The sequence below is a fragment of the Monodon monoceros genome, unplaced genomic scaffold, assembly GCF_005190385.1.
Source record: "Monodon monoceros isolate NGI ecotype Baffin Bay Population unplaced genomic scaffold, NGI_Narwhal_1 Super_Scaffold_10, whole genome shotgun sequence".
Taxonomy (NCBI): Eukaryota; Metazoa; Chordata; class Mammalia; order Artiodactyla; family Monodontidae; genus Monodon; species Monodon monoceros.
The window spans coordinates 34,832,421-34,849,363 of NW_021703766.1; the positions used below are offsets into that span (position 1 = coordinate 34,832,421).

Below are 16,943 nucleotides of genomic sequence, written 5' to 3' on the forward strand. Positions count from 1 at the left end.
CAGTCTAATCCCAGCTTATCCAGCCTCTGACAGTGCAAGCTGGGCAAGTGGCTCTGTCTCTCAAGAGGTGTTTCATTCTTTTTATCTCTAATGTGACTTTAAATGCATTCCTAAGTTCTGTGGTTCTGGTGCACAGTACAAGATAGCAAGTCAGAGAAAAGAAGAGGGATGGTTGAGGGCCTGTGTCTAGAGACAGCTTCATAGAAGAAGAGTGACTGGCCTTGGGTCCTGAGGGCATTCGGGGAGGAGGTTTAAGAGATAAGAAAAAGCTCAGAATCCAGGAAGAGTCAAATGGCAAGACCACCTGGGCCAAAATCCAGAGTGTGATGACGGATGGTGGTGGAAGCAGAAGGTATGCTTTGGCCAGATCCCCTCTGACTAGTCAGGTGTGGAGGCGCCCTCGAAGCCAGGCGCTGGATTTGTGTAGGAGAATGATGCTGTAGAAGGCCCTGAGCAGAATCAGAGACTGCATGGCTGCATTTCAGGGTCAGTCTGACTGGAGTCAGTGCAGGTGGGTTAGAATTAGCAGAGCCTGGGGGTGACTTGGGACACTCTGTGCCTGAGGAGGCAGAGCTCCAAATGAAGGAAGTACCTGCCAAGTGGTTTTGAGATGTGAGAAGACAGGACTGAAGATGCAGAATTTACTGTCATTGCATCACAGGCGGTCATTGAGGCAGTGAGGACAGATCATGCTAATCTCAACTGTAACATCACAGGGATTTCTCCCTTTTTCTAATACTCATGAGTAGACAAATGGATTACTACCTGCAAAATTTCAAACTTTTAAAAACACTTTTTAAATAAAACCTTTACTTTTACTTAACTGCTGGAGAATAAATTTTAAATATTTTTCTTCTTTTCTTTTGAAATTTGATACCAGGTTTTGGGGTGGGGAACAGTTTTTAATCCTCTATACCAGGGGTTACAAGTTAGGGGCCAAATCTGGCCACCACCTGTTTTTATAAACATGGAATTTAGCTACACCCCTTTACTTACGGTTGACAGTTCAACCGTGGCACAGCAGACAGTGCCTGGCCTTTTGCAGAAAAAGTGTACTCAGTCATGTTCAGTAGTGTCCCGTGTTTATTTTCTGCCTGCTTTCTGCTTCGTTCAGCAAAATCACAGCCATGGCCCCCAGGTAGTTTCATTTGAGCCTTGCCCTCAACTTGTTTCCTGGAAGCTGTAAACTGAGTCACTTTCACAGTTCTCCAGAAAAGGGGATGCAGCCCTCCCGGAGCCACAGGCATTCGCGAAGCCTTTCGAAGTTGTGGTGGTGAGGACCGTGTCATGGAATAGTTCTGATCGCAGCTGCTTCTGCTTCAGCAACAAATTCCTTCATAAAATTCATAGAACATTCTTAGAGGCCCGTGGACTAGGTCTCTTTATCTGAAAACAAAAATAAAAGGTGTCATAAGGGCTTCCCTGGTGGCGCAGTGGTTGAGAGTCCGCCTGCCGATGCAGGGGACACGGGTTCATGCCACGCTCCGGGAAGATCCCATGTGCCGCGGAGCGGCTGGGCCCGTGAGCCATGGCCACTGAGCCTGTGCATCCGGAGCCTGTGCTCCGCAACGGGAGAGGCCACAACAGTGAGAGGTCCTCGTACTGCAGGAAAAAAAAAAAAAAAAAAAAAGGTGTAATAAACAAGTATTGCCCTGAAGCTAAAACTGCCTTCTACCACAAAAGCACACTCATTTAAATCAGCTGAATAAAATACAACAGAAATCACAGAGCTATTAAGAATCCTACCTCCTATCATGGGTCCTCTCTTGGCTTTGCAGAGCAGCAGACTATTAAAGGAAATTATTAAATTAAATAATTATTAAATTAAAGTTATCATGGTGAAACTTAACATACTTTAAACACGCTTTAAACTGAAATAAATTTTACTTTTTCTCATATAGCCATGGTCTGAAAAAGTTCTTTTCTTGTCGTGGAATTGCGATTGCGGTTGAATATTTTTGGAAGCTTGGCAACAGAAACATCACTGTATTTGTCCCGCAGTGGAGAACAAGGCGTGATCCTAATGTCACAGGTGAGGCAAACTGCTTTTTCCAGATTACTAATTAGGTATTTAATGAGTTGGCTTGTAATTGCAACACACACTACTTAGAATAGAGTCATGTGTAGCAACTTTAAAAACAAAACTGTAAATTCTTTGCACCCAGTAAAAAAAAATCAGTTGAAGCGTGTTACAGCATAAGAAATACTTGGGGGAAGGATGGAAAGTTAAATAGCTGTTTATATAGAAAGTTATATTAGACTTCATTATATATCACAAAAATTTTCTTTGACTTTCTAAAAAGTTGATTAAATATGTCTTTCTAGTAGCCTGGGTTTCTTACTCTTTAAACAGTATTTTTGAAAATGGCCATTTGATAAATTTGGAACCCTCAAAGAGAATGTCTTTTTAACAGCCTGTTTAATAGCTTAATATGAGTCATTTATGTTAATTGAATGGTACTGCGTGGCTGACCTGCAGGCCACACACAAAAGATTTGAACTTACTATAAATCCTTAAATATTCCAGAGAAGCTTGAAGCTTTTCGTTTCTTGGGTCGTAATAGGAAAACCAGTGAAAGGGCTATGCCAGGCAGCTTAACACATCAGATTACCTGGAAATACAAGGTAGATTGGGAGGAGGAAGCGTGAGAACAGGACTCACCCAACACATTTACAACAGGAAGTAAAACTTAGTCACTGTTGAGGTGGAAATGGTAAAACCACATTTCCCAAGTATCCCAGTTTGCCTCACTCAGGGGAATGTATTGGTCCTAGCAGAAGGTACTTGAGAAATGAGGCAGATCCACTCATTTCAGTTATTTTTGCAGTAAGATCCCTGTAAGAGTCTTGTAAGCCTTATGTGCTGTGCATTTCTAGAATCATAAAGACACCATGTTTGGGCACTTCAGCTTAAGTCAGTGGTGAGTACCATTGTAGGGAATGTAGGTGTGGGGATCTTAGATTCTGAGCTTTTAGCTTCATTTTTGCCCATTACTCGTTTGTGGCTTTGGCCCTCCTTTATCTTCTGTCACAACCCACTCCCATGAAAATCAGTAAATATTTGTACAGATAACAGAGAGAGGTTAGATAGGATGCCAACCAGAGGGAGATTTGACAAACTCTTGGAATAGAGCCCAAGCCTGCCTTTCTGGGGATCGGGACAGAGCAGTTTGTCTGCTTCTACTGCCATCACTCTTCCTGTTCCCACCCCTGCCCTCCCTCCCAGGGACTCTTGCCCTTACTCTCTTTGTCCTCTACTGCTTGTAATGTGGCTGTGAAAAAGTTCTTAATGGTAAGATCCATTAAATATAGGTTTATGGTTTACTCTTCTTAATTTAAGAAGCAAATGAGTTGAACAGTTTTAAGTTTAAAAAATAGCTAAAGTCAGTTTTTATGTTATATTTGTCTTAGTATATGTCTTGCTTGATTTTTTTTTTTTCCCTTCCATCCCAGTAAGTTAGTAACATTGAGTCTTCTTGAGTCAATAGAAAAAGGGTTTCCCACAACTCTCCAGGTGAAACATTTGGGAGTGCTTTCATTTATTTAAATATCTGGGAAGATAGCCTTTTTCTGAATGTGTATTCAAACTTATTCCATGAACAGAACAGCACTTCTTAACCCAGCTCCAGGAGCTCGGAATATTATCTTTAACTCCTGCACGGATGGTCTTTGGAGAAAGAATTGCTTCTCATGATGACAGGTATGAAAGGCTGGTTTCCTTTCTAAAGTGGGTGTGGGGTGGTGAGGGGCCAACCACCTGCTCCACCGGACGGTGGACACACTTGGCTCGGGTTTGAGAATTTTAACATTTATGGTCATTAAGGTTATACATTCAGTGGGCTTTGCTGTGCGGTTTAGGAGATTACCAAAGAAGCTGCTGAGTTAGAGTTTTTAATAAAACATGACTGAGAATCTCTAAGTAAAAGCAGGTGTTGAGTTTGTAGTCTCTTTGATACTTCCTAAAAGTAGTGTTTGTCTTGTCCTAGTGTGGCCGCCTCAAGAGTGGTTTTCAAACATTCCTCTGTCTCCTGCTGGTTATACTTGGCCAGTGACTTAGTCTGTCATTGTGATGCCTGAGCCCTCAGTATTTCTTCCACATCATAGAACATGGTCTCAGCTGCCCCTCATGTTATAGGAATAAGCTGCATTTCTTAAGCTGTTACATTGCTCAGAGAACAGGTGCTGAGAGGACAAGTGTCTGGGAACCTAAACAGTGGCTGCCTGTTCTTTCCTCTCCTGCCCTCACCCTCTTTCTTTCTCTCTGGCCTCTAGCACTTAAGCCCCCTAGTGGTTTAGCCTCAGCGTTCTACCACAGTGCTCCCCCACATTGAAGACAGTGCTTAGCTTGTAACCCAAGGTAGTGAGTGATGGTCAGATGGGTGAGAGCCGAAAAGAGGGGCTTAGCAGGGGAAGGGGACTTGGGGTGACAGCGGACATTCAGCAGAACGTCCAAAGGGCCTTCTCACTGACAGCCCCTTACCCTTCACCAGGCTGGTATGAGAGACCAGATCACGGGAGAGTCAGGGGTGGCATGAAGAAGAGTGTGGGAGGGGGCACCTTTGGGCCGGGGCGTAGGTGAGAAGGTACTGGGAGAGTGGGATGGAGGGCCCACCCTTGCTCCAGCTCTAAGATACTGGGTAGGGACCATGGAGTGCTCAGGTGAAAAGGCAGGTCGGACCGCCAGGCTCGTGAAGAACCTTCAGATGCTCTAACGCTGCAGCTTCATTCTCACACCAGCAGAAATTGAATGCATACGCAAGTGTGTAGGCTAGGCTTTTGCTTAATTTATATGGCTCTCTGGGTTTTTAGCAGATGTGAATATGAGTCCTGATTCACAGTACATGCACGGAAGCCCTTACTACCTATTTTTGTTAATACGTCTGGGCAGATATTACCACTTACAGTTCATGCCAGTTAGAAATAATTTAAGATACTTATTAATAAATCCAAAATGCTAAATCATATTTACTTACCAAGTTTCCTAAGATTTCTGAAACTAATGAGGCTTGTTTTTTAATCTTCTTTTAAGTACTCACTACTATTAATAAAAGCAGTTGTTTGCACCTTTAATTCTAGTAGTGATTCTCTTACTTTATTGTTTCATTATCTTTGTCTACATTGCCTCAGGCAAATGCGGTTATCCTGATTAGGAGATAAAACTCATATTATCCTCACAAATCTCTCATTAAGAGGGCTTGAACATGAATAATCTCCAACAATGAAATAGAATTCTCCTTAATATTTAATTCTTAAACTCTTTGATTACCATGTATCTTTTCATAATTTGCATTTGAGTGGATCTATAACTTGGACTAAACTGAATGGCAGTTCTGGACATCTCTTCTTAAGTCAGAGCAGAAAATGTGAATTTAGGCATTAAAAAAAACATTGCGAGGCCGACTGTGTCAAGCAGCTACTCTTAGAACCAAAGTACCGTAGCTTATCAACTAAAACCCTAACAGTGATTTCACAGGCTTGTCAACTCTTATTCATCCTCTGCTCTAGTCCTCATGCATTATCTTATTACCACCCTTTATTGATAATACAACTTCTCTAGAAAGATGTATAAATTATGGTTGAGATTATTTTGAAAAAGAGTTAGATTGTATGAAAACCAGATCTTCATTTATAATTATTCTAGTAATTTCAGATGTTCAGTATTTCAGATTGATCTTCAGTTGACAAGGGCTTAACTTTCTGCTTCCCAGCCTTGGTTAAATTCTTTGGTGATTTTCCTGTGAAGAGGAAATCCTTTTGTTTTCTTATAACACAGCTTCTGTGAGCCAGGGATGCCTGCCTGCTTGCCCGTTTTAACCACTTTTATATTACCATAGGTTTCTACTACACTTAGCGGACAAAACTGGTGGCATAATTGTAACAAATGATAACTTCAGAGAATTTGTGACTGAGTCAGCCTCTTGGAGAGAAATAATTACAAAAAGGTAATATTTTGTCTTTGGTCAGAGATGTCTTTTGTTGTTTATTATTTATTTTGCGTCCACCTTGGAAGCAGTGTCGGGGGCCTAAAGTATCATAAGACGATGCTCCCACTCCACAGGACGGCTGGCCCTTCTCAGTAAGTGAGAGGACTCAACACAAAGCAGTAGCTCCAGCGGGTGATGTGTGAGCATGCTCTGGTGCCTACAGGTGTCTTCTGTAGATCAGTTTTCCCTGGCAGGAGGCAAGAGGCACATCTTTGTGGCACAGTTAACTCTCTGTTAACTGTGATGGAGCAGAAATGGCCACCTGACTTCACCTTGCCCTGATGCCGAGGGATACTTGAGCAAGTCATTGGGCCTCCTGACTTTACTCAGTTATGAAATATGAAGGTTGGGGTTCAATGACAACTATGAGTTCATCAGGAGGGTAGGACCAAAATCAATATGCTGATTGGGCTTTCACTTTTGGGAGAGGAGAGAGTGTTTCTACTTTTTACTATCTGATGCTTTTCTTGAGCATTTTACCATCATTTTACCAAGTTTAGTCATCTGTATTGAAAACATGTTGAATATCATCCAAAGTAACAAAGTCAGGAGTTTGCAGTCACTACTGTAAGTTTTTTGTTTGTAGTGACACTCTGAATGTGTTCAGCTGCATTAAGATCAGTGAACACAAGCTTCCAGGACTTTCCATTAGCAAGCATCGTCTGACAAGTTACTTAACAAAAAGCAATATTCTTATGGTAGTGCCAGGGATGAGTCATAAATGCCACAAATCTAAAAAACATACCTCAAGGCTGTGTATATCTAGTATAACTATTCTATAACTAGTGTAACTACCTACTTACCTCTTTAGGGGTTTCACAGTTGCCACTTGTCTGATATTTATATTTTGTTGAATCATTGGAGGATTTTAGAAAATGATTCTTTGGTTCATCATTCTAGAAAATGATGCCCAGGTGAAAGTTAATTACTATATGCATTTTGACTGAAAAAACTGTTGTTGATAGCTGAACTCAGAATTGGTCTTTGACCTGGGTACAGTTAAACAAGGCATTAATTTTCTAGTATGTGCTTCTGTTGGATCTGTGCCCTGGGCTCATTGTCAGTATTGGACACTCATCTGTGTATGCATGGAAGGTTTAAATGAGTCAAGACTCAGTCACACACCAACCCATTGCCTTCAGAATTCATAAAACAAGGCAGAAACCAAAGTCCAAGCAGCAAACCAGTCATTTGGACTTTTTTCTTTTTTAAACATTTTTGTAGACTTGATAAATCATGCTCAACTGACCTTCAATATTCTTTCTTCATACACCGTTTCCCTTTTTTAAAAGAACATCAGTGGGTTTGCTTATGGACTCATTTATTCAAAAATTAAACCTTGGTTGAGCACCTGTTGTATCCTAAGACAGCCTTTCAGTCTTATTTTTCAAAGTTACATTGAAAGTCAGGAGAAGGAACTGCTTCCCAGGCCCAGATAAAAATCTGAAAGTCTTGCTAAGAAATGTGAGAGCCAGTAGGGTAAAAGTTTCTTACTCTATTGTATTGACCAATATTTGTATCCAAAAGAGAAATTAAAATGGTTTAACTGGGGTGTATTTGTTTTTTGCTTTAGGCAGTTAAGCAGCCTTTAACTTTTTTCCTCCAGCACTGTAATTGTTCTCCATGTTGTAGATTGCTCCAGTATACCTTTGTGGGGGACATATTTATGGTCCCTGATGATCCTCTGGGAAGAAGTGGACCTCGATTAGAAGAATTTCTTCGGAAGGAGGTCTTCCTTAGGTATTTCCTTTTCCAGATTGTCTTGCTTTTACAAGTTTGTTTCAGTTCTTTGTGCTTCAGGGCGAGTGCTCTCTCTCTAAAGATTAAAAATGGTGTTTTATTTTTTAAAATAGCCTTAGATTTAGTGCTGGTGAAATATATGTGGAATGTCTCCCAAAGACCAGATCTTCATTTGTGGTCCTTTTGGTTTTAATCCCAGGAGAGGATGGGGAGCCAGATTTTCTGTAGGTCTAAGAAGACAAAGCAGATTTTGCTAGTGGTCACTTATTAGTGAATGCTGCTTGGGTTCATGGTGTGTGTCTGAATAGCTTTTTTAAGTTCATTTTCCCAAGTCATTTGCTTTGAATATTTTATGCTTATATTAATTTATTTACTCTTCAGGAATCACTGCCTGGGGAAGTGTTACTTTCTACCTCACTTAATAGAGAAGCCAGTATTCTTTACTTATCCGAAATTGATTTGATAGCTTAGGTTTTCTTTGTTGTGGATTTGGGTTTTTTGTTTGTTTGTGTTTAAAGACATGTTGCTTGCTACTGGTTGTTTCTGTTTTCAGAATTCTCAAGTAATGGACACTGTTAACTAAAGCGTCCCGTGTGCCTGAGTGGCAGATCATATTCCCCAGTGATAGACCTTTTCCCTTTTTTAAAGTAAGACAGGCTACATTTCTGTGTATTTCTCAGCAGATGTTTGCACAGGGATGCTATGGAGGTCTAAACCGAAAGGAATCAGACGCACAGCTCCCCCAGCTTTTTAAGGCAGTGAGACTATAGCTGATCCTTTCCATTTATAACAGGATCCTTTGGGGGGACGGGTGGTTCACACAGAGCTGTCTTCTGCACACAAGACCAGCATGATTTCAGCTCCCAGGTCTTGTGAATCATTTCTCTTTTGAGCCTTTGGGTTTCATTGCACAGATGAGGACTTAGTTCCCAAAGGTCCTGCTTCTCTACCGACACCAAGAGAACGGCAGCCATTTTTAACACCTGTTGGATGTCCATATGTCTCATTTTTCTTTCAGAAGTCTGAACTTGGAAATCCTCTGCTAGGCTTTAAGACCTGAGGCCTGTGTGCAAGCATCAAGGCCCATGGGTCAAACAATGGAAGGAGAGTTCCGGCTCCTTCTACAGCCTCAGCAGCCTGGCAGCAGGGTCAGTCCTGCCTGCTCACCTAATGGCTCTTCACAAAAGTGTTAACTAATTGAATAAGAAGTTAGTAATAGCTCCCCCCACAGAGGGACTGAGCTTTTGAAGTTGGGAAAAGTGTTCAGGCAGCCCCATTTCTCAGCTGCAAGGCAGAGTCAAGTCGGAGGCTTTTTAACAGTACGGACGCTGTATACACACTCACGTGCATTCAAGTTGTGGGCACCAATGTCTCACTCAGACTTGGGGGGCTGGGGAGGCAGCCTCTCTGCCCAAAGTGGTTTCCTTTTTCTCAGCCCTGTCAACCAGGCTCCACAGAGAACCAGAATCTGCAGGAGAGTAGGGCCCTGTTTCCAGTTCTTTTGAAAGCTTCCAGGTGATTCTGGTACACCCTGGTTTAGAGCCAAGCAGCTGGATAGGGTCAGTCCTCACAGCGGCAGGCCAGGGAGGTGGAGTCGCTCATGAAGAGCTAGCATTCCCTGTCATGACTGATCGGGAATTGGTGTCACTGGCATCCTCACGGGCCCCACTGCGGACAGCTGCCACCCGTGCCTTGGCTGCAGTCTTCTGTTGCCTTCAGAGGCCAGCGAGCAAGCAGCTCCTTGAGCCCTGGTGTCGGCAGATGTTTAGACAGATTTCTTTTTTATCTCATAACCCAGCTCACCAGGACTTGCTTCCGTTCACAGAGATGTGCAGCCCCTACTCAATGCCCTGCCAAATGTGGGCATGTTCGACCCCAACTTCAGAGTCCCTGGCACCCAGGCAGTCAGCACCGGCCACCAGCCTCCAGCCCGGATTCAGGGCACCCCACCCAGCCACTGGCTTCCTCAGCAACCCCGCTTCCCACTTTTGCCAAACCTTCCCAACATCCAGCAGAATCTGCCCATGCCAGCACAGAGATCTTCTGCGGAAACCAACGAGCTAAGGGAAGCCCTTCTGAAGATCTTCCCTGACTCAGAGCAAAGACTGAAAATCGACCAGATCTTGGCAGCTCATCCGTACATGAAAGACCTGAACGCGCTTTCCGCCATGGTGTTGGACTGAAGGCCGTCGGGAACTGGGGCTCCGGGCTGGAGATGCACTCAGTCTAGTATCTGCACGTGGCGGCAGGAAGTGACAAAATGTGAAGAACCCAATTTCCCAGTGGAAATGCTGTTGTAGTGTATAGAAAAAAAACAGATGTTTTGTGTATAAAAAAATCTGGGTTTTCAAAACCAGCTTTTTTCTATATATAAATTATGCTGCTATTACAGATTTAACATTTTCTGTAAAAGGAAAGTCTACATTTTCTGCCTGTTCAGAACTGTTTAATAGCAGTTACTCTTGAGTGTACTTACATTTTTATGTTTTTTAAACTATTTTCCTTAATGCTGAAAATATTGACAAATGGATATGATTAGCCTTTCTAAATAAAAAAAGAGTTGCTTTCTTAGGGAAGGCAAGACCTCTTATATTTTCTTGAGATGACTATGTCACATCCGCTAACATGAAGTGTGCTCACCCCTCCCAGCCTCCTCTGCCCTCACCCCTGGAATTAGAGTCCCTAGGAGTTAATTTTGCTCCTCTGGGGTCTTTCATTGGAGCCATTTGTGAGAGTGAACAAGTGGTGCCACTAGATGGCACCTTGTGCCTATAGCCGTTGTTAACAACCAGGGCAAGGTTAGACGCACAGACCATCCAGGCCGGAAGAAACTTGAGAGCTCACTTAGTCTAGCCCTTCCTCCCCTCCCACCCTGCAGAAGAGGGAACTGAGGCTCACAGTGCCCTCCGTCTGGACGCGCCCAAGGCCACAGCCGCGGAGGGGATTCCTCGTCCTGGGCTCAGACACACTCACCAGCCAGTCCCTGACTGACTCTAGAAGTCACATATTAGCTTCTGAAGATACTAGTGGGATGTGAGAAAGTTTAGTGAAGAGCCCCATCATTAGAGTAATTTTGTGTCCACAGCCTTGGGAGACCACCCCCCATGTGAAGTTTGTGCAGCTTTGCCAAAAAAATGGTTTTCTATTCTCAAGAATGACCCAAGCCAGTAAATAGCATTAGTAGCTTCTGTGGGGACCCAGAGCCCCATATTTGTCTTTCCTGTGTTTGTCTCTCTAGTGTCCTTCTAAGCTGCCCTTCCTGTCTGTGAGTCTTTCTCAGAACTGATGTCTTAGTATTGTGTTTTCAGTGTTGCCTAAATTCTGTGTCAGTGAAATACTTTTTCTGGCTAATTAATTCCTAACATCTTTATTGTTCTCTGGACCTTCAAAGGGCTTCGTATTTTATACCTGTTCTCTCCCTAGGCTGCTCATGGTCAGTTTCACGGCTGCCTTGTAGATCACATCTCTCCCGGTCCCCAGAAACAGCTGCCGAGCACTCGGTGCTGATTTGTTCTTCATGGTGAAGGGACTTAGTTGGCCACGAGCAGACCTAGGTGTCTCCCCCCAGTGCTCCCTCCAGGCGTGTCTGACCCCCGCATCCCTCGAGGGGTGAGTCCAGAGTCCTCCAGGTGGCCAAAGTCGTACTTCAATCATGTTTTCTCTTGGATGCCTTTAAGATGCATCCTGCTGTGGAGCCGCTTGTCGGCAAGGGGGCAGGTTGCCCGAGTCACCCAGCTATGCACGTGGCGGTGGAAGACTCGAGGCAGGCCGGAAGGCGACATTAGTCCCAGCCCCTGTGCCTCAGCTTCACAACTGGTGGTTTTTAAAAACAACAGCAGAGGTGTGAGGGCTGGGTCTTGCAGTGACTCTGACCTTTGGGGTCAGGGTTTTGTCCAGCAGCCTTGCCAATCCAGCACTTCTCCTGTTTCAGAGAAGGACCTAGAGGGCATACCTTGATTGCCAGGACTTAGCCACAGGTCTTCCTGGAAGGGGGCTGAGCCTCCACTGATGCCAGGTAGAGCTGGCTAGGCCTAGAGGTCAGGAGTTTTCTGGGCTCTAGAAGTGACTTGACCTTTGACCTATGAATTGTGTAAGCCTCTGTGGTCTTAGTATTGTTTCTGAGAGCTCTACCTGCCCCTTTCCACTTTCTCGGCTGCAGGAGGGAAGAACATAGAAGACCAAGTGGGAGGAGTGTCAGAAAAGCATTACTTACTTACCTTGGTAAATGAAACAATTCATGGTTCGTTCTTAAATCTATCAAGTTTAGTTAAATTTAATATTTTACAATTCAATTTTCAAACGATTATTAAAAAAAGTCCATTACTTGTTCTCAGGCTCCTCTTAATACCAGGCTCAGTGTTGATGCTATAAAATATTTCTTGATGGTCTGCCTCCCATGGAAGAGTTCTAAACCACCTTGGGAGAGTCAGCAGCAGTGCTTCCTGTAACTCCTTGGGGCTGTAGGGGGCTGTCGTGTGCGGCGGCTCTGCATCCCGTATTCCATGGCATTCCATGGAATGAATGAAGTAGGTGGCAGGGCAGGGGATGCCACCCTCATTCAGTAGACTGATGTCTGCTGCTCAGAGAGGTTGTCCAGGGTTAAAGAATAAGTAGGTGGTGATGCGGAGTGATTCCTGGGCCTGCATTCTTCCCCAGGCCCCAGGCTGCCGCCTCTGGGAGAAGAAAGACTGGTTTGACCTTTCTGTCAAGTAGCCGGTGTTTGAGACCCTGTAGGCTGCCAGCTGGAAAAACAGTAAGAAGGCCTCTCAGCCATCCTGGATGAAGGGTCAGCATTGTTCTGGCAGGCGTAGCGGGCCGTGGCTGTGTCTCCAGGGACTCTGGGGGCCTGTTGCAGCTTTTGGTGTCCGTGAGAGGAGGGATGGTTTTGCTTTATTGCCCGGGCTTATTGTGGCACGTGGGGAATATGATCCACGCATAGAAGCCCCTGAGGCTCTGAGCACACCCCGCCACCGCCAGGTCCATGCCACTCACCCCAGGCCCTGGGCCCGGGCACCACCCCCTCTCAGGCCCAGCCTGCCTCCCACATACCTCTGAGACACCGCGTTCTTTGGAGGTCCCTCCCCAGTTCCGCCTCCCCACCAGCCCTTCCACGTCCCCACCTGTCCTTCCTTCCGTCCATCCGTCCATCCATCCCTGGGCCCATCTCCTCTCATCTCCCAATGGTAGTTTGTTTGGTTAGTTACTCAGACTCCATTTCTGCATTATCTACCTCTCCATTATTCCCCATGTCCTCCAGATCCTTGAGATTAAAATAACCTGAAAGGAACTCTGTTTGTCGCTACTTCCCGCCCCCACCCTTGCCACTCTTCACTCCCCTGTCTGCAAACTTGGCCTCCACCCCACCACGTGGGAATAGTCTAGGAAAGTCATCGGAGACCGCCCAGTTGCCAAATTCAGAGGCCTTTTCCCAATCCTTAATCTCCGTGTCCACATTCAGTGACTGTAGCGTGACATCGTTGACCTTATTTCCCTATTTTCTGAGATTTCCCTCACTCCTGAACAGTCTTCATTCCTCTTCCTTCTTTTACCTAAAGGCCAGTTCAACTGGTGGTTCTCAAACCTTGGACCAGCTATGGGACTCACAGCGGGGAGGGCAGCTGTTAGTAAAAATGCAGATTGCTGGGCACTACCCCCAGAGATGTTTATGCAGTAGCTCTGGAGTTAAGCCTGGCAATCTGCGACTGCAGCAAGCTCCCTGGATGGTTCCCATGCGGGTGGCCCAGGGACCACATTTTGAGAAGCCCTCACCCTTAGGGGCCAGCACACTTCCCTGACTCCCACCGCCCCTCTTTGCAATGGCTTCCAGTCCCAGCTCCAGCCCTGCCCTTCACGAGTTCATTTCTAGCTCTACCTAGAAGCCCTGGGACATCTTCAGACCCACTGTCCCCCAGACACTGGGCCTGCGTCTGTTCCTTGCTCTCCTTTCCCCCCCCCCCCCCCCCGCCACAAGATCTCCTTGCCCACCCTTGTCCCTTTTTGGCCACTGCCCCCCAGTCACGCTCTCATGGCCTCCCTGTGGGCGTCAGCCTCTGACCAGTCAGCCCGCCTCTCAGCTTTCCCCCTCTCCCTCCCAGACTCCACAACCGCTAGATTTATCTTCTAAGAACACGTTTCTGCACACCCCTCTTCTTGTTCAGTGATCAGTGGCTCTCTTGACCAGAGCGTAAAGTTCAGACCTCCCTGAGCTTAGTATCCTTGGCTGTCCACCTCCCAGTTGTACCTGACTGCCCGCTTTGTATAGCCCACCTGCCCACTCACTGCAGCCACCCAATTTCCTCTGTTACCTGTGAGCTCCCACCTCTGAGTGCATCTCTTCTCTGCTAGAAATGCCCTTTCTCCCAAATGGCTTCCCCGCTCAAAGGCCCAGCCCTGCGTCCTCTGTACCCTCGCCTAAAGCTTCTGACAGAAGCAGCCTCATGGTGTTCTGTGACCCCATAGCATTTGTGTCTTGCTTTCGGCACTTGCCACTCTGGCTGGTGTCACCGCAGCTGACTGTGTACCGTGTCTTACCTCCTTTTCTAGACTGTGAGCTCCTCGTGGGCAGGGCTGTCTGTGTTCACTCTCTGTATTTCCCACAGCACCTAGCACAGTGCCTTGCACTTAATAGGTGCTGAATAAAGTCTGCTCAGTTGAACTGGAGGATGGTGCCTTCTTGACAGCGGCATCGAGCAGCCAGCAAGGCCTTCGGAAATCAGATTCTCAGCAGTCACTCCTGGAACCCACTGCTCTCCATTTTCCCTTCACGTCAAGGCTCTAACACCACCTGGGCCAGGGATGGGCACCTGCCCCAGGCTGAGCCAAGCAGTGTGCTCTGACGTCCTGCCCACAGGTGGCCGGGACAGACACCTGGCCAAGCTAAGGCCAGTCAGGACCACTCCTTGGAATTGTCCCCTCTGGTGGTGGTGGGGGAGGCTACAGAGTGTCACACCCAGGTCTGCTGGAGGCTGCTTCCTGCCCTGGGTCGGGGGAGGAGCTGGTCTAGAGCGGGAGAGAAGCAGAAGCATGACAGCATGATTCCTGGTGGCATGAGTTCCAGGTTCCTGTTGTCATGGAAACCTGAGGGCTCTCACGTCTTTCCTCAGATGTCGAGGTGCCTGTTATCCTGACACACTTCACTTTTTCCTTAAGTTGGGTTTACATCCCTTGAAATCAAGAGTCTTGAGTGAAATACATATCACTGTCCTTACACTTGGCAGATCAAATGAGGGAAGCTCATTGTATCGTTAGGAAGATCCCAAAGACCAGAACATCAGCACTGCAGGAGTGTCCCCCCAGTCAGTTTCCAAGTAACCTCAGGAGGCTCCACCCACACCCTCACGCAGGGTGGTTCCTCCCTGGAATCCTCCGTCCTCTTGAGGTTGTGCCATAACAAATGCCCTGATGTGAATTTCCTTGCTCCGTTGCCTAGCTGGGCAGAGACCAGGCCTGCTTCGTCAGAGTTAGACCTTCCATACCCTTCCGCGTGCTCACCGGTAAGAGATCGGTGATGGGATCCTCTTTCCTAGCCCAGGGCTGTCGTGAGGAAGAAATGGGCCAGGAACTGCCTGACACAGAGCCCGCTCAGTGACTGTGGTGACTGGCTCCGCCCAGCAGCGCTGTGGGCACTTATGGAACTGTTCACACCCTTACAGATCATCCCAAAGGTAGAGATCTTGTGTCTCCAAAAGCTCAGCAATCTCGTCTTCTGGATTCTGAATGTTCTTCTCTGTCCCTGCTGGCTCACCCAGAGTGTGGTCCAGACCCTCCTCAGAGCCTCGGCAGGGCTGCAGAGAGGTCCTGCTGTGACCTGGAGAGGACATCGCTCCCCTTAACAGGCTTGGCCCCCTGGAGAGCCCGTTGGTGTCGCAGCAGAGAGGGAACCAGAGGGACACCAGCGGAGCCGCTGCTTGGCCACAAGATGCGCGGGAAAGCTGATCCCTGGCTGACACAGCACCCGCCAGGCCGGGTCTTGCCTCATCTGCTCCTTACGCCGCTGCTTTGAGGTCTCCATATTGCAGGAGAAGAGACAAGGCCCGGCGATGCTGAGACTCGCACTTCTCAAAGCCCGTGTGTCCAGGATGCAGGATTTGAATTCCCGCAGGCCATTCCACCTCCCCGAGAGGCAGGCTCTGCCAGGGCGACTTAGCAGCCAGAATGGCGCCCGAGATGGACCCCCTCCCCCACCCAGGGAACAGAATGGAGGGCTCGTGACCCGGGTCAAGGTTGTCAGCCTGCTGGGCAGAGGGAGGCTGTGGAAGGAAGCTGCCTCCCACCTCCCACCTTCCTGAGTAGTGGGGCCCGTGTCCAGCCCTGTTCCTGTGGGAGGACGCCAGGAACACGTTATTTTTTTTAAGTTGACCAGCACTGCAGAAGCACCGTCCAGAGTATGCCTGTGTGCACGTCATACCCGCCTTCCTCTTCATTTAGGGGGACGCACAGCAGTAAAGTGACCTTTGATGGGTTTTAAAAACGGAAAGCAGCCTTTTTTACAGCTCAGGTTCCAGTCTTGTGACATCTGTAGTTCCAGGGCTGGTGATAGTCATCGGGGAAACTGAGGCTGGGCACGCAGGGATTTGCCCAGAAACTGGGCATCAGTGCCCACAGCCAGTGCTGGAGCTGCAGCCCAGGAGCCCCGGGGCTCCTGGAATCAGCCCCCTGCCACCTCCTCCCACACGACTCCCAGCCGCAGACTAGGGCCTTTGGGCCTTTCCCTCCCACCGCTCGCCCCACAAGTCCCCAGGGAGCCCTACTCGCCCCACAGTCTGAAACCCAGTCTGGGGTCAGGCCTGGGCAGCCCTGCCCTCCCCGCTCCCGGCTTCCAGAGAGAGGAGGAGGGGGCCTCCCCTGAAAAGAATGCGCTTGTCTGCCCGCCTGTCTGGCTCCGGGATCAGTCTAGGGTTTCAGCCACCAAAAAAGGCTGCAGGAAGGAGAGGGCCTCCCGCAGCTGGCCTCGAGGAGCTGCAGAAGCTGCTTTGCTTGCATGACCTCCCCAGACTAGAGGGTCTCTCAATGACAGCGGGTCCCTCTCCCCTTGCCAGCCCCTCCTGAGGGTACAACACGTGCCCCCTCCCCACCAAGGTGGGCAGGGCACTGGCGCTTCTTCCCATTTTAAGGCTAAGGAACCTGAGGCCCAGTGGTGAGTGGCGGGGGTAGAGCTGGAGCCCCAGCACCCGCATGCTCTGTGTGCTCTCTTGCCAGCCCCTCTGTGATGCCTCCCTC

At 47.4% G+C, this 16,943-nt stretch overlaps 1 protein-coding gene across 2 annotated transcripts in view; it reads left to right on the forward strand.

The window, feature by feature from the left end:
* The window catches only part of N4BP1 (NEDD4 binding protein 1), a 48,078-nt gene extending 33,696 nt beyond the window's left edge, over positions 1-14,382 (forward strand). The window contains exons 3-7 of one of the 2 annotated variants that reach the window (XM_029201835.1): positions 1,902-2,032; positions 3,604-3,700; positions 5,835-5,942; positions 7,617-7,724; positions 9,550-10,859. In XM_029201835.1, coding sequence (XP_029057668.1) covers positions 1,902-2,032; positions 3,604-3,700; positions 5,835-5,942; positions 7,617-7,724; positions 9,550-9,907 — 802 coding nt within the window. In that variant the 3' untranslated portion in view covers positions 9,908-10,859. Of the gene's footprint in view, positions 1-1,901; positions 2,033-3,603; positions 3,701-5,834; positions 5,943-7,616; positions 7,725-9,522 lie in introns of both variants that reach the window. The other variant, XM_029201828.1, reaches the window with a different exon arrangement.
* The last annotated feature ends 2,561 nt before the right edge of the window (positions 14,383-16,943 follow it).